The sequence below is a fragment of the Pristiophorus japonicus genome, chromosome 18 (assembly GCF_044704955.1).
Source record: "Pristiophorus japonicus isolate sPriJap1 chromosome 18, sPriJap1.hap1, whole genome shotgun sequence".
Lineage (NCBI taxonomy): Eukaryota > Metazoa > Chordata > Chondrichthyes > Pristiophoridae > Pristiophorus > Pristiophorus japonicus.
Window position 1 is genome coordinate 28077743 of NC_091994.1, and position 23980 is coordinate 28101722.

General features: G+C 41.6%; 1 protein-coding gene across 6 annotated transcripts in view; it reads right to left on the minus strand.

The window, feature by feature from the left end:
• The window catches only part of nfic (nuclear factor I/C), a 441536-nt gene that overhangs the window by 108749 nt on the left and 308807 nt on the right, over nucleotides 1-23980 (minus strand). For 4 of the 6 annotated variants that reach the window (XM_070859816.1, XM_070859813.1, XM_070859815.1 and 1 more), the window contains exons 7-9: nucleotides 22867-22995; nucleotides 19635-19822; nucleotides 10527-10685 (exon numbers count right to left, since the gene is read on the minus strand). In XM_070859816.1, coding sequence (XP_070715917.1) covers nucleotides 10527-10685; nucleotides 19635-19822; nucleotides 22867-22995 — 476 coding nt within the window. Of the gene's footprint in view, nucleotides 1-10526; nucleotides 10686-15367; nucleotides 17176-19634; nucleotides 19823-22866; nucleotides 22996-23980 lie in introns of those variants that run through there. The other 2 variants (XM_070859818.1, XM_070859817.1) reach the window with 2 other exon arrangements.

Consider the following 23980-nt stretch of genomic DNA (forward strand, 5'->3'; position numbering starts at 1 on the left):
CCTGCAAGTAGGTGGAGAATACCGAGGATTTTTTTAGGCGCACTTTGTGGCGCGAAAAATGGGCGTCCAGGTCGGGACTGCGCCGTTCTAGGCGCGTGTGGAAACTTGGGCCCATTATAACTGTATCGATGGTATCATGGTAGAGAAACTACTTGCGCCTTTGTTATGGTTCCATTTCCTTTTCTATACTTCAACATGTATTACAAATAAATTAATCAATGCAGCAGCTATAGGATATGCTAAAAGAATTCAACTTGTGAAGCTGAATTAATTTTCTCTATCCAAACAGTCCCTGGGCTAAATTTGATTATATATGTCACAGCAAAAATGCATTTGCTTTGCATTTTCCATTGCAAATGAGTTTAGCTTTGGTGCAAATTTACAGTCCAAGCCTGGCCTCTAATTTTGCAAAGTGCTCATAATGTTAACGTAATGCTTGGGAGCAATGCCAGTAGTATTTTATTTTGTTTCAGGCAGTAAAACCATTGTCGCCACCATACTTCAAAATGCTCCATCTGCCAAGGAACACTGCAATAAAGTCACACAACAATCATTTCTGAATATTATGTGTACATCAAAGCAGCCTCGTGGCATTGCACTGCCAAATAAATTAGATAAACACTAATGATGAGGCACGGACACACTAGCAGAAAACTAATGTAACCCCTGTTAGTTTGTTTATTATAAATAGATTTTTCATTAACATCTGCAAGCACAATTTACATCCATTAAATCAAACATTTGTTAATGATGCAAATATAGTTCTTTTCGGGATATCATATTTCACACGCAGATACACAGATATTTAAAAGTTGTTTTTAATTGGGGGTGGGAGTCGGTGGGTGGAGACCGGGATAGACAAACCGTTCAGACCGCTGCAGTGCGAGACCCGGGAGATTTTAATTCCCAGGCAACATCTGCATAGGCCTCGTTAGTCTTTCACCCCGAACTTGGCTTCTGCCTCTGGCTCCACTTGCTGCTAAGCGGAAAAGCCACAGTGGCTTTCACATGCAGGCCCCAGGCTAAAATGACAGTCAGGCCCTGCTGACATCATCGGAGCCTAATCTGCGTATTCAGTGAAGGACCCCGCTGGCCTCCGACAGGTAACCCTCTTGTCTGCTCAGAAGAGCAGCTTAAGCTCGCAGCCTGTGGGAATGCAGTTGGATCGGTGAAGGTAAGTCCCACGGGCAATTTTAACTGCCTGCTCCCCTAGCGGAAACCGACGGACATGGTTAAAACTGGCAGTTAAATGTCACCTGATCCAATCGACCCTTATGAGTGTTTACTTTCTGATGTCTGTTCCTCTCAAAGTAGGGACTGTAACAATGTCAGCAGAGCTTGGCAGCTACTGGAGGCTGATCAGCAGAAGCAGTACAAGTTATTTCTCTGGTGGGTTAGTAACAATTGCAGGGCCATTAGTAGTGTCACCACACAATAATACGCGGCACAGGTACAAGGAATGTAACCTTTAGCTGCAGTAAAAGTGGAAATAGAGACTGGAGTTAATTAACACATGTAATTACTCATTGTGTGGTACATTTTGCAGTCAGACTTTTAAAAAGCTAAGCTATGTAAAAAGATGATTACTACATGCTGTTTGTGTATAATGAGTGGTCTTTCACGTGCGAAAGACTGTCCATATTGCCTCTAAAGTCACATATTGTATTTTAAACGGTGTTTTCATGAAGTTCAGTGAATGGCTTTTTGAATCTAAAATTTTAACTTTAAGGGCAAGTACACTTTAAGAATAAATTAAAAATTCTTAACTTTCAGCAGATTAAAAAAAAGGTAAAATAATTCCCCTAGAGAATCAGAAAATCATTTAAAAATTCCACTTAAAGAACCATCTACTAGATAAAACAGAATATAATCTATTCTGCAATGGAGACTATAAACTGATCAGTCGCCTGCGGACTGAAGCTGAATAGCAATGCAGTGGAACCTCAGTAAGTACCATGGGCTCAAATTTGGCCCCTGCCGGATTTTGGCGCACTCACCCGAGGTGCGCCGATTTCCAAGGATAAAAACGGTGCCAAAAAGTTGTCCCCGCATTCTGGCCGCTCTGTGGCCTCTCCCATGGCTTGGCGCGGCGTGGCAATTCAATTAGGGGGCGGAGCTTTGTCCTGCGCTCAAAAGAGTGCCGGCAGCTCAACGCATGCGCACTTCAGGTTTCGCGCATGCGCAGTAGCTCCTCTGCAGCGTGGGACCCAATGTCCCGCTCCTATCCCAGGCTGAGCGGCGTCACAACACCGCCGGGCTGCTGCACGCCATAGAGAGTGTCCTGCACCTATCCCCGGCCCAGTGGCTTCCTGCACCGGCCGGCCGGCTGATTTCCCAGGCCGAGGTCGGACTTGAGTTTTATTTTTAATTTATTGATGGTTGTGCTTTGTTCAGTGAGGACAGTTTTGATTGGGGGGGGGGGGGAGGTGGAAGGAGGAGAGTTTTGATGGCGGTGGTGGGGGGGGGGAAGAGTTTTGATCGGGGGGGGGGGGGGAGAAGAGTGTTTTGATGGCGGGGGGGAGATTTTGAGATGGGGGCGGTTTGTTGGGGGGGGGGGAAGAGTTTTGATCGGGGAGGGTGAAAGAGTGTTTTTATGGGGGGGGGTTTTGATATGGGGGGGCGGTTTGATGAGGGGGGAGAAGAGTTTTGATCGGGGGGGGGCGGAAGAGTGTTTTGATTAGGGAGGGAAGGGGTGAGTTTTGATGGGGGACGGGGGGAAAGAGTTTTGATCCGGGGGGGAGGGGGGAGAGAGTTTTGATCCTGGGGGGGAAGAGTGTTTTGATTGGGGGGGGGGGGGGGGAGTTTTGATGGGAGGTAGCGATAACTTATTATTTGGATATTTTTTTTTAAATTATGTAAATATGTTTTGTTTCTTTATTTTTTTAATTTTTGTAGTTTAAGCTTCCATGAATGCTTCTGTTGTACAGTAAATTAACTTTGCGAAGTTTGTCATATGACCTGTATAGTTGTTTGATCCTATTCACATTCTTTAGTCAAGTCATTAAGTACCTACCTACGCTGATTTCTTAATTCCCCGCAAAGGTTTTCTGTGCGGCCACAAGTGGCCACATACGCTGGCCTAAGTTAGTTTGGAGCAACTATTAGCTGTGCAAACTGGCTTAAATGGCCAAAACAGACGTAGGTGGCTGGTAACGCCCTCTTTTGAAAAAAAAAATAAACTAAAAAAAAATCCTAACTAACTCACTTACACTGGCGCAAATTAAATGTGCAAAATGGGGATTTTTAAGATACTCCAGAAAAATCAAGCTGCTCCAAAAAAAACGGAGCAACCCCTGGGCAAATTTGGGCCCAAAGAGACTGAGGGTTCATGCAACAGAAACTGTCACTGTCCAAACTTCTCACAATGATTACTTGAGGTATAAACTTTACTGAGCAACACTATAAAAGAGATCTATGATAAAAAGGTACCAACAAAATAGCTCTCACTATAAAAACTGAGCCTGAAATGTTCATTATCTCTTTGATCTAAGATTTTCCACTTTTTGAGTTTGATGCTCAGATACAGCACACTATGGTACTGAATGTTTCCAGAACTTTGTGTGTTTTCAGTACAACGACTTCTCCCTATAGTCACTGCTCAGATATCATGACTGAACACATTTTCATGCAACATCAAAGATGCAGACACATCTTTTGAACAAAGGCTGCTGGAAGACTGGGGATTTCTGAACAGTGAGCACAGCGGGAGAATGATTCAACAAGCACAAAAATACCGAACTGGTTTCATTAAAGAGCTGCCAATCCCTGTCAGTGAGCAGAAAGAGAATGTACAGCAGGAACAGCAGCGTTGAAGAACTGCTTGCTTTATATCTCTGTGTTTGATGACAAGATTGAGTACTCTTAAATTAGTCTCAGGGCTGTCCAACAGAAATTCAAATGGGATTTCCATCTGACAGTGTTAAAAAAAAAGACTTGTACCCTAAATGAAATAGTTCTTTTGCAAAGCACTGTGCAACATACGCAAAGTTGGAATATATAAAACTCCAACAGTGTCATTCACCTTAATATAAAGTAAGGCTACATATTTGTGAAAACACCATTTAAATAGAGTTGTAACTTCAGATAGTTGCTACTGTGTTGACAGTGTAGTTTCCCTATCTCCTTCACACAGCAATTCCTTAGGCACAAATTGTAAATACTATTTATTTTTCTTGGAGCGGAAGGTGTAGGATGCCAGCGTCAGACCTGAAGGAATGATCGCCCTTGAAGGGCAATGTGCCTCTTATCACGCTTTCCTTGAACATTGCGACAGAGTGGGATCAGGACTAGGACAGAGCAGCTAAACAGTCATACCCATCGAAGACTATTGAAGACCAAGGCTGCAAGAGTTCTTGCCAAATATGCCATCGCAGCAATGTGGTAGTTGCTGCAAAACTCACTCAGGAACCCGGAACCTAATAGGTTAGAAATGGAAAAACTTTAGTTTTAGACAACTGTTTCACACTCCGGGGTCACCATCACCAGAGGATAACAGATGGAAATTGCTGACTGGAGAATCCACGGGATGTGGGAAGAAAAAACAAAATAGATGAGTCATATCGGAATTGTGGCCAGAAGTGGGCGAGAGGATCACAAAGAAAGCTAGTTAAATTATAATAAAACACAACAACTTGTCAGCTTTTTCCATTCGAGTCATTTCAAAAATGGTACTTCTATGTTAAATCTAATAATAATACAGATGGAGGACAGATTGTACTTAGATCGCTCACCAGAGCCGCAAAGTTATTGAACACCTCCCTGCCCATAATTATAACCTGATGGCAAGAACTTTTGGGGAGATTTCCTCCAGTTGCTATTTCTGGTAAAATTATAAATTATTTTAGAACACTTTGCAATTTCATTAGACTAACAAACATGGGAAATCTTCCCATGTTTACAATGTTGCTAACACACCATGTTCAGAGGAAATCTTCTCCATTGTCATCGTTATACTTCAGGATTTTTAAACAATTTTTCCACAGAAAGGAGTTGGAAATGAGTTACATTTAAGTGGTGTGTTTAAGATTCTCTTTATAAGCCATAAAAAAAGACTTGCATTTATATAGCGCCTTACACAACCTCAGAATGTCCCAAAGCAGTTTAAAGCCAATTATGTACTTTTAAGTGCTGTAATGCAGGAAACACGGTAACCAATTTGTGCAGAGCAAGGTCCCATAAACAGCAATGTGATCATAATCAAATAATGTGTTTTGGTGATGGTAAATATTGGCCAGGGCACCTGCGAGAACTCCCCGGCTCTTCTTCGAAATAGTGCCATGGGATCTTTTATGTTCACCTGAGGAGGCAGATGTGGCCTCGGTTTAACGTCCCATTGAAAGATGGCACCTCTGACAGTGCAGCACACCCTCAGTATTGCACTAGAGTGTCAAACTAGATTTTGCACTCAGGTCTCTGGAGTTGGACTTGAATCCACAGCCACCTGAATCAAAGGTGAGAGTCCCACCATTGAGCCAAGGCTAACATCTGCTGCAGCTCTCTGCTTAGATAAAGAGGAGTTTATTTTTTAATGGGTCAGGCACTGAAGAAGTGTAGTTAAAAACTAGATGAATCACCATGTGGAATGACACTGATCATCACAGGCCACTTTAAATTGATACAGTAAGGGGGTGGAATTGGACTTCCGCGGTAGTGCAAAATGGCCGACTGCGATTTTGACTGCTGCTGGCTTTTTCAATTCCAGCTGCCGGCCAGGAAACGGATCCAAAAAATGCTAATGAGAACTTTGGCTGGATCTCCCCGTCCCTCGCCTTCGGACATTTTTGGGCTGCCCCGCACCCTCCCTGCCTCCCATAAATATCGGGGCCATTAAGTCAGATGGTCCACATTCATTTTGAGGAGTGGCAGCAGGAGTGGTTTCTTTGCATTCGAATCCCGAGGAGGAGGGGAAGCTGGTTTTATTGATGGGCCTACTATTGAGTCACTGAACAGGAAAGAAGCCAGAGGGATAGTCTGCCCACTTCCTGTAGTCAAAAGTAACAAGAGAACAAAAGAACAAAAAAAGAATAAGTGAAGTTAGTCAGCTGCGGTAGTTCGAGGGAGGACGCTCAGAGAAGGTCAGAACCAGAAGGTTCACCAGAAAAAGAAGCCAAGTTAGCCCACGAGCATGGGGTAGCGTGCCTGAGTTTATCATGGTTCTTACGTATGGGGAGAGATTTGAAGTCAGGCCAAGTAAATGAGATTTAGTTACAACTGTTGGTCCGTTCATTCACCTGGAGTCTGGCAAATGAAGCAGCTTAATGGTTCAAATCAGGCTTTACCTCGCTTTCAATCTGCAATTTTGGTGGCACATACAAAAGACATAATATTCAGTTCAGATCACAAAGAGACCCTATTGTTAAACCTTGAGGTTACATTATTGTATGATTAGATATTGTGCAGTATATGTGCATTCCTGCTTACAGGAGTGACCACTGCCATTGAGCCGGAGAGAATATCTGAAACAGGCCCACATTTTGTAATTGTCATTTAACATAAATCCTTGACTGTAGAAAGATGCTGAGGTCCACATACTCAGGTCAGTTTTATGTTGGTTAATCCAAGTGATTAAAATTTAGTCCATTACCATTGTGAATTTTACTTTGGATTGAGTCTAAGATCCAAAGCCCAGAGAGTCTTAAGAATGCAGACAGTTGATGTTCCTTATTATTCACTTTTAAAAAAATCTGTTACTGGAATGCCAGGACTGATCTCCTCCAGCAACTAACATTCCAAAGTTCTTGGCTTCTAGTGATTTCCTGCTTGATAAATTGACCAATAGTAAGTGTACTTTCATGAGATGAAGTCAAATAATGTTGCTTGTCCCCATGACGTGACAGCTCACCTTCGTAAAGTGTTAACACAACTAATTAAATGTAGAAGGAGAACTCATTAGACTGAGAGGGAGTACTCACTGGAGCTCAAGCCTATTGCAGTGCGAAGTGAGTATCTTTAAATCTTTTCCAATTTTACATTAAAGGGGTGCCATGGATGGCAGGCATGCACGCACCCCTCCCCACCCCCCACTCCCACTCCCACTATTAACGACTCTCACAAATATAGTTAGTTGCTTCTGGAGACCTGCAGTTTTGTGGGTCCTACAAGCTGCTGGTCTCCTCACCACTTAATGGCAAGATTTATTTTGGGAGTAGTGGCAACAACAAATATTAATTGGGTAGAGGGAGGATGTAGATCTTCATTTCAGGACAACATATACACTTGATATAAACCATCTAGTGAAGTCCAATATGACATCCACATCACAGAACATTTATTTCAACAATGTTGCTTTCCGAAAGTGGTTAATTAAAAAAAAATATACCAGCCAACTGAACATTCTTGAGCTGGATTTACAATACAACATCACTACCAATTGCAGTTTTGACTTAGGTGCTACAAGGTGTCTTTGGCTGCGCAGGGTAACATATTGACCATGAGCGGCTGAACAGTCAGCCCAGTGTACAGGTCAGCTATGGGTAGTGCATCTAACACTTTGGAACGTCCACAACCAGAAAATGAAAAGTTGTGTTGTGCGTTATAACTGTACACATTCAATTATTTCTATATTCAGGATTCTGCAATCCACATTGCAATGGAAACTAAGCAAATTATAGAGTATAGTCAGCCAAAGGAAAAGAACTGCTGCTATTGGAAGTGGTGTTGTCCAATATAAGACTAGTAACCTGATTCTCTAATTGTCCCTGATAGTGCAGGGTATCTTTCACATGAGTTTCACTCTCCCCTCATCCCCAATTCAGCTTTACTGGGTGCTGTGAGATTGGACGTTTCTGGGATAGTTTAGCAGCAAGGAGCAGGAAGAATGTTTGGTACACTTTTGAATTGTCCTTGATTTCACAGAACAGTTGGGTACTTTCTTAAAAGTTGGCACCATTTCTGGATTACAGATCTAGCTACTTCCGCCTGTACTTCTATCAGGTGGGACTTCTCTGACTCTAGGGCGAGCACTTGTCATCAGCAGCTGGGAAGGCCAGATGGACTCAAAAGGTGAAATGGGCATTCTTGTCCTAATGGATATGCACCTACAGCTTATAACTGAACCATTGTGGAATTCATGGCACAGTTCTGTTGTCCTACATTGCTTGGCAAGGAGTTTTATATAATTGAGCATAATATTTAAGAGCAGATGTTTGAGTGTGGGTGTGAACCTATTAGATTCACCACTAATCAGTTCAAATGAATGAAGATGGTTCAGTGGTAAATAGTGGTGTGGCAGTGAGCCATACAGATCAGGAAGCTTTGAGGTTTGACAGCTGGCATGTGCTAAGTTACTGTCACGGTTGGGCAGTGATGAGGACACTACAATTGGGCTAAGCATCCCTGGTCTAGGGAAGAAGAAACAGCCCCGGTTCCTTTCTTTGGTCATTATAGTGTTGGAATTGTGCATGCGTAGGCACCAGAGGGGAAGAATTCCTCAGTTTGATATTTGTAGCAATATCGTTAAAAACTGCAAATACCAAACAGAAAAAAAACCATCCCTCCAGATTAAGGAGAGGACCAGGCTCGGCTGTGCTGTCCTCCATGTTCAGATAGCCCATCGACACTTACTGTCCGGCTTCAGACATGAAGAATGCCCCTCGGATGAGTGCTGGCAGGCCAGCGGTGCTCCTGCATGTGTCACCGCCTTCACAAGAGGAGGGGTAAAGGGGGAAAATTGGGGGATGGGAAATAAAATGGATGTGGAAACATTAATATCATGGCACTTTCCTTCACACTGCTACAGCACAATAATAGGACCCTACATTTACACTAAAACCTCAACATATAAGCTGCTACCCATATCAGAACGTTCAGTATAGAAAAATACTTCCCAACTACAAGACTTCTTTTTAAAAGACAGCAATTAAATGAACACATTGCTCCTGATTTAGTTGGTTTACTGGAGCATCTTTGAAGTTAAATTGTAAGGCCTTTTTATGTCAGAAGACTAAAAAAAACAATTATACAATTTAATGCAGACAGTGTAGTACTTGAAGTTTTTTTTAATTAAGCAGTACCAAGGACACTAATTATGCCCAAAATAATTCAGTAAATGACGTAGTGTCAACTGTGACACAGAAATGATAATAAGCCACTAACATCTTCACAGCTCAGTGAATAAGATCTACCTCCAGGGTATTTCCTCAACCAATAAAAAAGGTTTGTTTAATTACTGTCGAGAGAAGACTTAAGACTGCTGTACTATATAAAGCACTCTAAAGCTATTTGTTCTAATTACTGTTGAAAGAGCAATTGGAATGCATTATGGGGTTATAACTTCACCTTCCTGCAGTGCCCAGTTTTACAATAAGACAGTCAGACTACTGGGATGGCAGTTCTTATTTACATAGGATATACGACACAGAAACAGGCCATTCGACCCAACCAGTCCATGCCGGCCTTTATGCTCCACTCGAGCCGCCTCCTGTTTGTCCTCATCTAAATCTATCAGCATAACCCTCTATTCCCTTCTCCCTCATTTGTTTGTCCAGCCTCCCCTTAAATGCATCTATACTATTTGCTTCAACCACTCCCTGTGGTAGCGAGTTCCACATTCTCACCACTCTTTGGGTACAGAATTTTCTTTTGAATTCTTAATTGCATTTTTCTTAGTGACTATCTTATATTGATGGCCTCTAGTTATGCTCTTCCCACAAGTGGAAACAATCCATTCTATCAAAACCTTTCATAATTTTACAGACCTCTATTAGGTCACTTCTCAGCCTACAAGAGAAAAGAGACCCAGCCTGTTCATCCTTTCCCGATATGTGCACCCTCACATTTCTGGTATCATCCTTGTAAATCTTCTCTGAAACCTCTCCAGTGCCTCTATATCCTTTTTATATTATGGCGACCAGAACTGTACACAGTACTCTTAAGTGTGGTCTAACCAAGGTTTGATATATAGATTTAGCATAACTTCCCAACTTTTCAATTCTATACCTCTAGAAATAAACCCTAGTGCTTGGTTTGCTTTTTAAGGCCTTGCTAACCTGTGTCGCAACTTTTAGTGATTTGTGTATTTGTACTCCGAGATCCCTTTGTTCCTGTATCCCACCCAGACTCGCACCCTCCAAGTAATAAGTGACCTCCCTATTCTTCCTACCAAAATATAATACCTCACATTTATCTGTGTTGAATTTCATTTGCCAATTATATGCCTGCTCTGCAAGTTTATTAATGTCCTCCTGTAATTTACAGTCCTCCTCACTATTGACTATCCCCCCCAATTGGGTGTCATCTACAAATTTAAAAATTGTGTCCTTGATTCCAAAGTCTAAACCGTTAATATAAATTGTGAACAACAGTGGTCCCAGCACTGTTGTGGTTCTGTCTGTGGGACTTTACTATTGGTCAATGTGGTTCTGTTCAATTAGCTTCAAATAAAATGTAATATATGTATATGATAATTTCACACAATTCATAACTTCCATATTCGAAGTGTCCATATTTCCCACTTAAAAAGTTGCTAATGTAAATAAAAGCACAGTAAGTAGTTACTTTCACTATAGGGTTTATAAGTACAATGTCACCTTCACATGAGGATAACACTCCCCAGGGCTTGGGGAGTAGAACAACTGACACAGGGTGTCTCGCTCCGCAGGAAGCATGCGTCCTCTCATTTGAGCACGAAGTGGCATTGTCACTGAAGTCATGGAGTAGTCAGCGGCTCGCTCGCCCTCCCTCCCAGGCTGTGTGGAGGCAAAGGGCCCATGAATGGGAAAAAAATGGGGATAAATTGGGAAAAAAAGTAAATGAAAAATGAAAACATTTCGCAACACAATGCCTAGATAGATAATGTACACTTTACATACTACAGTTAACTGCTGAACAGGCTTTGTAATTACTGACTTGATTATACTACCAATTTTATCATTGCTGGTGGCAAATACATTCTACTACAAGATGTCTAATTATAGTCTGGCAACTTAAACCAATAAATTGCAGACAGAATGCAAATACCTATTCAAATTGGCCAACTAAATTAATGCAATTCAAGTGAAGGTCACTTATGTCTGTCTGCCATGCAATACATATAATTACAATATATGTTTAAACATGGGGCATGTGCATAACCTGGGGAGAATTTATACATTTTCAACCTTAATTACTACACAGTTCAGAGAGCTAAGTGATGAGAGGCAATTATTAGTTTTTTTAAAATAAAATGATACATTTATATGATTAGCACATGCTTTACTTAAAAAATGAGAAAGGTAGATGAAGTGCCAGTGCATCTAATGCAGAGCACCTTCAACGATGGAAAAAGGTAGGTAAAACTAGTGGTGGTGATTGGGTGACGTTAAACTTGGGTTCTATAAGGTTGTCGGAGGAGGGAGATAAGGAGGTCCACGGGTTTGAGGTCCTAGAAAAGACTAAGTTGCAGATTGAAACGGTGTGATGAGATAATGTACAGGGAAGGAACATACAGAATGAGATGCGACAGAATTAATTAAAACAGAGATTTGAACGTTTTAACATGGGACCTGTAAAGATTAAGATAGCATTTCTGCAGAATTTGGTACCGTTGATTGTTATTATTTTACCTTATGCTTCCAAAATCCATTTGATACTCCCCCAAAAAATCAGCTCACAGCCTCACATCTGGTGGCAGCAGGGATCACTGAATAACTTCAGGAACAGGATCCCTGGTTATTCCCCCCTCCACCTTCCTCTGCCTGGGAACGCTGAGACCATGTGTAGTCCCTAACTGCTGCCCAGACTGAACTCACCACAAAACAAGAATTGCACCTGCAATACTCTTGGTCTACATGGCTCAATGTCACTTCATGTGGTGCATTTATTCACTGAGCCATCTGAAAGCCGTTATTATACTTCTTAAAATAGTTTTCTAAATTCATCTTAAAACCGTGATGAACCAGTATATTGGTTGTAGAAATTAATACCGCTTCACGCTCAGATCACCGAGTTAAAATTGCAATCTGGTCCCGATGACATCATCGGGCCCCGACATGCATATATTAAGAGGACCCTGCCAGTGTTGTGCGGTTCTCCTTGCTGTCTACTCAGTTGAGGAAGGTAAATGGGAGAAAGTCAGCTCCCAGTGGCTCCAGGGCAGGTAAGTGACCTGGACGATTTTAACTGCCCACCTGCAATGTTCCCTTTAAGCTGTACAGCCGGGTTTCTGAACCTCCTGCGCAGCCAGTTCGCCGGCTTTGCAATGGGTCATGCAGCCCCTTAAAAGGGGCACGCACCCAGATAAAAAAAATTAACGGGAACATTGTCCACCTGCCCAGTTTCCACCTGCTGGGTAGGATTAACATTGCCCCGTTTACTCGGAGAATAGTACCGAAAAAAATGACTTCTTAAAAGAGAGCTTCAATTTACTCGTTACATCTGAAAAGTCCTAGAAATCTGTTGTACAAGCAAAGTATTTTGCATCCACTCGATAGTCGTGTTAATCTTTTAACCAGTCTACAGAGAAACGCAGCACAATAGTATAATTTCCATTTTGAGCACTGACTATTCCTTGTGGCTTTTTGAATTGCCACCTGTTTTCCATCGTATAACACATGGGCAGACAAATGATTTTCTGTGAGTTCAACTTTCTGCAGTAATTAAAGATGTCTGCACAACAACAATTTGAGAATGCAGAAATGCTGTTGCAGTCTGCAAATTGTTGGCAGACTTGTCCATCAACCCCGTGAAATTGCGTTTGCAGTCTGCTAATTCTGCTTTAAGCAGCAACCTTTCCTTGAATTAGCAGTGGCATTGGGGATTTAATCTGAACATTTTCCTTGGTTATCTGCTGACTAATGAGGCAATTAGAGTGCGTTTGTTGACTAGTTACAACAGTGACTAGTGACAGTGTTGATGTGCCATTTTGTGACATAACAATAAGTCATGTGATTAAAGTCCTTGTATCGTTGACGCTCTCACACCTGCAGATTGAAGCCCTGGTGATGGTGCACTCTTGTGTCAGCCAACGACTTGTGTGACAGCTTTTGTTTGGTATTAAGCTCAGCACAAACACTGCAGTGGCGACTCACCATCACCTTCTCAAGGGCAATTGGGGATGGCCGATAAATGCTGGCCTTGCCAGACACGCCCACATCCCAGAAACAAATTTAAAGCAAGCTGGACATTCTGGGCTGGGTTTTCTGCTGTAGTCCGCCTGTTTTTGCCCCGGAAGAGCGGCGGTGAGCTCTTCTGGGCGGGCGGCCATCTTCCAACGCCCCGCCGAGATTTTTGGTGCCGGTTAAGGTGGGGTATGGAGCATTACTGTCGACCATGGTTGCGACACCGGCTCGACCCGTAGCTCGCCCTGGTGGGAACGCCTGTAAAAGCAGGTGTTCCAAGCTGTAGCGGCTGCAGTGAGGTAAGTAATGCCGACCTCAGGTAAGTGTGATTGTTTTTTCTTTAACTTTTTTTGCAATTTATGTTGTGGAGGCGCGAATTATTTATTGGGAATGTTTATGGTGGTCTTTTTTTCCATGTTTTTTTCCCCTCCCCAGACCTCTCTTAGAGCCCTCTTAGGCCGGCTCTTTAGCTCGGGATTTTCGCATGCTCAACCAGCCTAGCACCCTAAGAGAGGTGTGCAACGCCTCCCTTACCGTTCCGTCCCACACTCGGCCCAGCTGCCCAATTTTGCTGACTGAAGAGCAAACTTTTTCCAGGCGGTCTCAGTACTGCCCCGCCGTCACTAACGCCCCGAAATCCTAAAAGCTGAAAATCCAGCCCAGATCTGCCTTTACAGGGAGCAAAGATTGTCCCCTCCATCTCATCCCACAATAGTTACGTGGCATAGATCTCACAGGAGTTTGCTTGCCTGCTTGGCCTCACAGCTGGAGCAGGATATGCAAAAAAAAAACTCAAGTGAGTCGGACTCAATAAAAAAAGGTGCAAATTGAGTACGCGTACCAAAGAAACAAGCATGTGATGACATAGAATCATGTGTCATTTGACATGTGTTTCAGTTCCCTGTATTTTGAATTTTTTCATGAACTTATTTTCATTGGGGACAGGTGTTGCATTAGCGACAAAAAGATACTTTTGTAACATCATATTAGGACACAAGAGCACATGAGTTATACCTCCCAGCACTACTTCAAACCCTGTGATATAAATAAACTGCAGAAATGGAGTTAAACACAGGAGACTTCCATAGACATTAAATTGCAGTATGATAATCCTAATCTTATTGAAGTGCTTATTAAAATTGTAAGACCAGCTTTTAAAACAGATTTCTGCCAGCAGTTTAGCTTATAACATTCTTTGATAATGACAGTAAATTATATACATTCACTCTATTAGTTTAATGTATGACTAGACTAAATATACATGTAGAAGAATAATAACAACTTCCCAGCAAACTGATTGTTCTCAGGTAGTGGGAGCAATGTTGCACAGCTGGAAGCACTTAATGGATTTGAACGGATTAGTGGAATTCTTATTCAAAGAACAGATATTGCAATATTAAAGAACTGGGCTTAAAACTGAACTGTGATGGACCACAATACAGTAATGTGCTAAACAGTTCTTATTTTCCTGACTTACCAATAGCAAATGGAAGCATAACATGAAATAGATGTTTCAATGTTGAGAAATGTGGGTAAATTTGAACAGAGCAGCTCTCGTGCTGTGAGCATCTGTACCCGCCAGTTAGTGACTGACATGTGCTGTGACTACACATTTCCAGCAGATAGCAGTTCACGTGCAGACTCCAGAGCATTACTGCGGCCACTGGGAGCAGCCCCTCTGTTCTCAACAAGTGGGTTGGATACACAATTGGATTGTTATATCATTTTTGGCACGTACAACAATTGAGTTAGACCTTGAGATCACAAGCTGAACATGGGACTGTTCCTGGCAGCACACAAAAATCTCTTTAAAAAAAGAAAATGACTTGCATTTATATAGCGCCTTTCATAACCATAAGACGTCCCAAAGCGCTTTACAGCCAATGAAATACTTTTAAAGTGTAGTCACTGTTGTAATGTATGCAAATATAACAGCCAATTTTGGAACAGCAAGATCCCACAAACAGCAATAAGATAAATGACCAGTTAATTTTGGTGGCGTTCGTTGCAGAATAAATGTTGGCCAGCACACCAGAAGAACTCCTCTGCTCTTCTTCAAATAGTGCCATGAGATCTTTTAAATCCAGCTGAACAGGCCTCAGTTTAATATTTTATCCAAAAGATGACACCTCAGACAGTGCAGCATTCCCTCAGTACAGCGCTGAAGTGTCAGTCTAGATTAGGTGCTCAATTCCTGGAGAGGGGCTTGAATTCACAACCTCCTGATTTAGCAGTGAGTGCGCCATCACTGAGCCAAGCTGACATTTAAAGACAACTGATGTTAGAAGAACTACAAGAAAAATCAAGTTTATTTTATTCAAGTTGTTTGGTCACTTGAAAGCGAAAAGAGATATTTGAAAGACTGGAAATGACAATTAACGTAAATATCATGCACGACCATTTCAACACATAACAAACAACATGAAATAAGTTTCACTGAAACTTGCAATTTTAAACCTGTTTTGTGCATCAGTTTTGACAGAACATATCACATTACAATCCTTTAAAACTCAGCCAATTTCCAAACTCTGATCTCCTGAGATGAATAATCGTTGCAACCAAATGCTTTATAAATTGTTTTGCAGTCTGGCATTCTGTTGTTTGACTGATTCTATGCCTTGTGCAGATGAGCAAAGCAGATGAAAGCTGGAATGCCAATAGTGGCAACGTGTTTGATCTGTGGTTATAAACTTGACTTGTGTAGCAAGCCCAACATCCATAATGTTAGAGCACTGAGCTTTAACAGGAATTCAAATCCAAGTCTGGACTCATATTTGCACTTGAACTTTACTGTAAGAGGGAAAACTTTTGGAGTTACAGACTGGCTGAATTCCATTCGATCATTTTAGTGAGGGATACTGAGGATGGGATAAACTCCCACACTGCACAAACACAGGACTCCAAACAGTCTGTGTGATGAGTCACTCATAACTCCAAATCACAAGATCTCACGCTTCTGCCTCAGATTCACAATTTCATGGAGAGCATCGGTAATTCCTGGAATTTCCCTTGCTATTTTTATACACTGTAGTGAGAGGAGAGAATGCTGTGGAAGCAGAGCTGTCCCACTATCCACAGTACAAGTGGAAGAAAGGACAAGGGGCTAATTGAGATAAGGAGAGAAAAAGATGAAGTTCACACCACTAAGCTACTGTAAAGGCTGCAGTGTTACGTCTAGTGACATGGCACTGCAACGTGGCAACTATATTTTCACTACTTGCTTGCATTATTGTGAGGCTGAAGACACACTCCATGCATGGTTCTCAATGGATTCACAAAGCACTATTTTGGTCTCCCACTGCCAGTGTGATTGTTAATGATAGAAAACAGCTGAGAAGAGTTAGCCCTTTCCAGTTATTAAAGAGCGAATGCTGTTACAGCAAGCACTGGGGTTTGTTTCAGCTGCAGCAGCTTATCTGGTTTTGGTGAGGCTTTGTTCCCCTTTTATAGGGGGCACTTGTAAAAATTTATGATTTTATTGTCCAAAAAAAAGTCACAAAAAAAACCCCAAAAAAGTCACAAAAACCCCCCAAAAAAACAAAAAAAAGGGCAGTTGAAAAATGTTTGGAGTGTCCCCCAGATTGGAGGGCACTTGACTTAACTGTTTTATTGTTATCCAACCAAAAGTGGTGGGGCTTTGTACCAGTTGCTTTTATACTACATCAGATGCCCATCCTTCCTGGTGTGAGCCCATTTCTTCCCTTCAGGAAACAAAACTTATTGCTCTCTAAAACAAAATCTGTGACTCTATACATAGCCAGAGCAGCAGTAACAGGACATCTCCCGTGACCCTTGTGATGGACACATCTCATCACTTTTAACAAGAAAAAAAAATTGCAAATGCTGGAAATCTGAAATAAATAACAAAATTCTGGAAATACACCTGAAAAGTTAACCTTCCTTTTCGCTTTAGAAATTCTGACAGGCCCGCTGCGTATCTCTAACATTTTCAGGTTGCGTCTTTTAGCTCTGTTTATGCTTTTGTTGTTATGACACCTCAGGCGTGTGGCTGACTTGCAACTGAAAACTTCACACCTGGAATTTGCTCGCCGTTAACAGCTCTGGTCAAACGTGCCTCTATGTAGTCTGATTTAGAAGTGGCATTGACAGATTTGTAGAGATGTCTTTGGACTGCATCGTCCTGCTCTCCAGACCCAGGTAGATGGAAGGAGTGAACAACAAAGACATGCCTTTAGTTTGCATTAATAATTGTAACATGATAGCACACTGTAAACCACAGAGAGATCTTTCAGAACAAGTGGGCTGAATGGTAATCAATAATTATACACGTATTCACAATCACTTCTGATTCTAATGAGCAAACATTGTGGACCAATGTTTATATGAACCACAACAGCCTGAAAACATCTACATCAGCACAGCCACTGCTGCCTCCTACTACAGCACAACTGGAACCTGTCTCTAAAGTGCCCATATAATGTTCACCTACTGGTGTAGAGAAATTTAAACTACTCTTCAACCTGACTGGTAAATTCGGTCCACACCCCATAATTTCATTTACCTCTTCCTGGTGTCACTGAAGGAAACTATATATTTTCCTTGGCGTACTCAGTGGCCTAAAACATTTTGGGACATTTGCACGGCAGACTCTAGTTTACAGAATGATGCTGCAGAGGATAAAGAACTTCAATAGCATGTTTAAAACTAGTCTCTCTTATTCAATTGCCGTCGTTTATTTGGCAGTATGAAGAGTCAGAAGGTTGTGAGTTCGAGCCCCACTACAGGTTTTGAGGACGTAATCTAAGATGATACACTTGCAGGGCTGAGGGTGTGCTGTATTGTTGGATGAGACGTTAAATCAAGAACCTGTCTGCCTGTTCAGATGGACATAAAAGGCACTACTTCAAGAAGAGCATGGACTTCTAGCATCCTGGCCCAACATTTTTCCTTCCAAAGCACAACCAAAGAACAATTTAACTGGTTAGTCATCTCATTTGCCATATGTGGGGCTTTGTTGTGTGCAGATTGATTCCTGCATTTGCCTGCATAACAATGGTAACTACACTTTAAAAAGTAATTCATTAGATGTGAAATGCTTTGGGACCCGATAAGTCGCTATATAAATGCAAGTTCTTTCTTCCTTACCAATGGCTGTATCCATCGATGTACATAGCCACACTCAAATTGTACTGACAGGCAAAAAAAATACTGAATCAGGTCAATGTACAAAGATATAAAGCAAGAAACTGTGGTATATATTTTATAATTGGTTCAACCATATCATTTGAGTTATGAAGGAGGGATATAAAAATCATATCCCAGTATCCCTTTGTGTTTTGCAGGTGATGGACTATCTCCATTAATATCAGTGAAGCTCTGTGCCAGCCCAGTTCCATCTCAGTCTAGAAGTCCGGAAGATCACTGGAAAGAGCTACAGCAAGGAAATGATACTGCATGGACCGAGAAAGGGAGGTGATACCTCATGGACCGAGAAGTAGGCTGGGAGAGGGAATCTGAAGCAAATTGACTGATGGAAAAACTTTCCTGAAACAGGATTTTGCATTATCTACTTTACCAGCACGCAACTGGCTCCAAAGGTAACTCCACAGACAGCAGTGTGCACATCTCTGTAAACTCACAAGTCCCACCACTAGTGATACAAATTTTGCAATTGTTCAGCCTATTAAGATGTCACTTAATTTCACTGTTTAAGGTCTTGCCAAAGGGGGCCATTCACCCCTACTGTGAAATTCTTCACTTATATTTTAATTAAAAGGTAGGAGAGGAATGTAGGTGCTGACATGACATTGCTGACATACATGAAGATAGACTGAACATCATGGGCTGCCCCGACCTGTGTGAGAACACCACCGCAGGTTGGGGCTATAAATAGAGCTGGAGCGCCGGGCCCTGGAACATCGTGGGCGAAGGTGCGGCGAATGAGGGTACGGGGCCCAGAAGAGCCGATGGCCCAGGGGCAGCACGGCCCAGCCCACACTGCGATATGTGTGCACACTGGGTCTGTGCAGCAGAGCAGGTCCCCAGTCGTCCCTGGTTAACCCTTGCCACTGGATAAGGGCGTAGCTCTGTTGAGCCCGTGAGGTGACTGATGTGCAACGGTCACCACACGTTAAAAAAAATCCACGCACAGGCATCTTCCACCCTCTCAATTGGAGTTCAGGACTGGAACATCAAGTCCTTCATTGAAACATCTGTGAACTCTTGTGGAAGCGAATCATCATCGATCGAGGGACCGCCTATGATGATGATGATAACACTGGACTCCCAGACAGAGCTAAATTTGTCAGCAAACTTTGTCAGATTGCATGAACATCATAGCATTTGAAACTCTCAGATGAAATGTTGACTTTTGACAACCTTGAAATAATCTCTTTATATCTGAGAATTTGGGACATTTTTACAATATCTTCAGACAAATTCTCGGATGCCAGGGGAAAAAATGGGAGACCCTAATATTCGGCATTGAAGGAAGTTTCAGAAAAAGGCTAATATGTTTCTCTTATAAAATTCATAAATTCTTATTAATCGCTTGTATCCTTTGAAGACACAGAATTAGGCCTCATTTTCCCCTTTACACAAATGTACATTAGGAACTTCTGCAAGAAAGGTTACTCTTACCGGGCCTGGTTGCTGATTAGATGAGTCACAGGCAAGTGAGACCAGATCCTTGAGAGGATCTGGTGGATTGAGATGTGGTGGAAACCGGATCGTTGTGTGAGGGAAGTAGCCTGAAGCACTCTGGGGAAGGATGGAGGTTGTTGGAAAATGCAAAGATGAAGAGGCATGGGGACTTCTTGATGCAAGACCTGCAAATGCACAAAAAAACAGATTTTGCTTTAAACCATTTGAGGATATAAAAAACAAACATCATATCTTACATTTACTCATATTTTGGGTATTGAAGATGCAAGGGGTTTACTTTTCTGCTCACACTTGTATTGCTCTTGGCATTCGCACACCACAAAAACACTGCACTTTTGCCATGACAGACATCCCCTACCTTCCATCAGCACAAGGCACCATTTTTAATGAGATGTTAATCAAGTGTTAAAACACGTTTCATTTTTTAAAATTTGCTGAATGTGAGAGCTAGACAGAGTAGCTTCTTCACTAGGTACTTGTACCATGCTCCATTTTTGTGAATCATGTATAATAACTGTGTCTGGACTCCTGTCTCAACAGAAACCAGGAGCCCCTTCACAACGAGACTTTAAGATATATTTGTTTCTATACAGAACAGCCCTATATCAACCTTGAAACTCACTGTGACAGCGCATGGATACAGTGCACCTTGGTACTGCTGAGCACAATATCCAGTGCATCACTTATGATGTTGGCAGTACACTTGCACTTCCATCGATGGGGAAGAAATATATTTGTGTCAGCACAGGTAGTGGAACATCATTGAAGCAAAATGAACATCCATTTTTATTCAAAAGAAAATTGCTTCGAATTGTACACACAGTTTACTCAGTTTAGTATTCCTGAATTACACGACAGGTAGATAATTGGAATGCAAAGCAGCAAGGTGACCTGGAGCCAAGTGCCAGATATGGGCAATGAAAGGGTCAATAGAATGCATAAATCCCTCAAACAATAAAATGCATCAAGCATAATATTTAAGAAGTAAAATTTTCTCTGAATTCTCTTAAACTGCTGAATGGATAAATAAATACCCATCATGTTGCATAATTACATCTAGAAGGATACTTAAAGGAGTGCAAATAGATTTCTTTTTAAATATTCCCACATTTCTTTTCTTTTTCCTCAAAATGTAAACTTTCCCTTCAAATAATATTTCAAATTATGTGCCCAACACTGTAACCAAATCTCAGTTAATGGAAAGGAGAAAGGGAAATTGGTGGGGTGCAAAACAGGCGTGTTGCCCATTTTGCACGATTGCCCAAGACTAAAGTTACCCCGAGTATAGCATAACAGTCGAAATATATTTCAACCAATGAATGCTTGTTTGATGTTTTGCACAGTGCCTGGAGCAATGAACACTGGAAACTCTACCAGAATGTGACTGTGTTTCCAGTTCCCTTCCTAATAATCCTTTTAAGCAGATGATTGACCTTTCACAAGTTTTCACACATGCACAAAAATAAAGAACTAAAAGCACGTTGCATGTAGTACAAAGACTAATTCGGCCTGAGAAACGTTCTTTTATATTTACAAAAGGATAATCAAGGCACCTTATGCTGCCTAAAACCCTGCAGTTTGTGAATAAAAAAATGTGTTAAACAAACCCATTTGTATGAACAGTGAATCAATATTCACACGGCAAGGCCAGGTTTATACCACTGCTTGTCTCGGATTGATTCTAGCAGGCCAGCAGCCACGGGTCAGCTTGCTGCATTTACACTGATCATTCTGACTTTTTCTCCTGGCTTTGTGGGAAGTTTTACGCCCAGAATAAGAAAACTGAACTTAGCACAGTAAACACCAGAGCCAACACACAGACCAGCATCCAAATAAAAGAAGCAGCTGTATATGAACAGCGTTAGAGTTTGATGTTTAAATATTTATTGTATATATGGACGAGGAAACTATACACTTGAAGAAAAATAAGCCCGTTATTTTTAACAGACTCGTAAATAAGCCTGCTAAGGCGTAACAATTTGGATCTTTCTGGCTTCAGGCTTGATTGCTAAAGGAATTCAAACTTCAATACCCAACCAGTGTGGAGTGATTGGTTAGTCATGATATTAAAATTGAAACAGTGATGGGGGTAAGTGTGACATTGGGGCAGATCATTAGGTTCACGTGAAAGTAGTGCAACATTATCTTTGGAAATAGGATTTTCAGTATTGAGCTTAAATGAAAAATGGCCTGTTAATATAGTACGTGGTAGCTTTTAAGTCGTGGTGAAGAGAGCGGCAACAATTATATTCATCAAATCCCTTCTTTTAGGTTGATTTATAAATTTATATGTAAATATTACAGAATACACCAGCACCAAATGTTCACCGTTACGGTCAGCAGTAAGGTGCGCTTGACATAATGGACTGGTTATTTATTTCAGAGTATGAGAATCCTGGTCTATAAGTAACAGTATATCCTAGGACCCGCTTGATAGCTCAGTGGACAAAGGTACCATTGGGTACTGCCTCACACAGACTAGGGAGATCAAGGCTGAGTTGTGCGTCAATTTGTTGCTGTGGTCCTGGGAAAGGGAAGAAGAAAAAGAGGGGGGTGGGGGGGGTTCTGCTCCTGATCACTATCTAGTGACCTCCATTTGGAAAGTGTGTCTTTGTGTGTGCATGGCAGGTGGAAGGAGAACAGGATTGGGTTAGTGTCTTTGCTACAACATTATTAGATTCCAGCCAATTAGAAAGGCAGGACACTTATTACATGTCTTGTGAACAAAAGCCTTTGCACGTTTTACAAACTGAAGGAAAATTCATTATTGACTTTTTAATTGCTTCATTCCAGGTTCCTAATGTTAACATTGCTTCTTGGTGGCAACCAAAGAAAATGGCTGCTACAGATATTAGAATACTATCAATTTATTACAGGAGAGGAAAATTAAAGAATTGGAATGTCCATGGACTTATTTCCCAGTAAATCGACTAATGGCTGTCATGGAGGAAATCATGACCATGATGTACATAACGTGCTCAAGTAGTCGACAGCAAATATTTGTCAGTAGGCCAATAATTTTCTACATTTATTCCCTCTATAGACATTTTGGAAAAGTGGGCTAGGTGGAGATTTGCTTAATTGAAAATTTTACAGTTACACAAAATGGAGCATATGGCACCCAATAAATAATGAATTGTCAGACTGCGCTCTTTGCGTTCAAGAGCGTTTATTTCTGACAGTAACTTCAGCAGCGCTGTTTTCTTACCGCTGTGCACAGCGATCACGGGACGGTGGTGCTGTGTGAAGCTGCTCAATCGTGAAGACGAGTCTTGTGGAGATGGGCTGTTAAATGGAGATTTGTCCATTTCTGTTTTCTTCACTGTAGGGGAGATACCTAACAGGAAATACAAGCAGCACAGGTGTCAGTAGCTCACATTCACTCAATCCTTTTTTCTCTTGCGTTCACCTCTGCCGATAAAGCATAAAGAAAATCCACAGCGCTCCAGGATTATTTACAGCAGCAGCTGCAAAATGGGAGGTTAGGTAGTGAATAATTACAACAGATTAATCCAGTTCATGAATAGGGATGGGGAGGGAGTGGTCTTCCTTGGACAAAGTCTGTTAACATTAGGAACCTGGAACGAAGCAATTAGAATGTCAATAATGAATTTCCCTTCAGTTTGCAAAACGTGCAAAGGGTTTTGTTCACGATAAAAGCTTGTTCATTTGTAATGTTGAATATGCTGAAGTACAATTAAGGAAGTACCTCAAGTGTTTCATTTGGACTATTATTTATTTGTAAACTTGTTACCTATTAACTTTGCCCTGCAAAATAATATGCAGTCTTCAATTCAATGATTATTCTAATTGTTTCCCAAGTACCAGAGTAATTTAGTGATCTCAGGGTCTCCCACTCCTGTCAATGCTCTGAAAATAGTCAAGACATCTTCACTCAGACAGAAGCCAAGGAGTGCAATTTTTACTTTGCTCCGATCACCAACTAAAAGACGCCCTATGAAAATGAAGGCTGGGATTCCTGTTTTAAATAGATTGTGCTACACTTTCAACTGCTTGCAGGAAAGTGACAATCTACATTTCAAAACCCAAATGTCTCATTCAATTCCCCCCACCCCCGCATCGTAGAATGTTGATAGTCAGGCCTGTGGTGAGCCAAGTTAAAATACCTGCCCATTCCCCACAATTACTGTGTGCGGACGTTTCAGATTTAGGAAAATCGAGGTCTAAATGCGCGCAAGAGAGGTTTCTCAACAGTTTCTCCAGTAGGCAAATGAACATTAAAAATCGCTGTTGTCCACACAGGCAAACAAGCTTATCCACTCACCCTCTATAGCTTGTCCAAACAGTCATTTGGAAGAGGG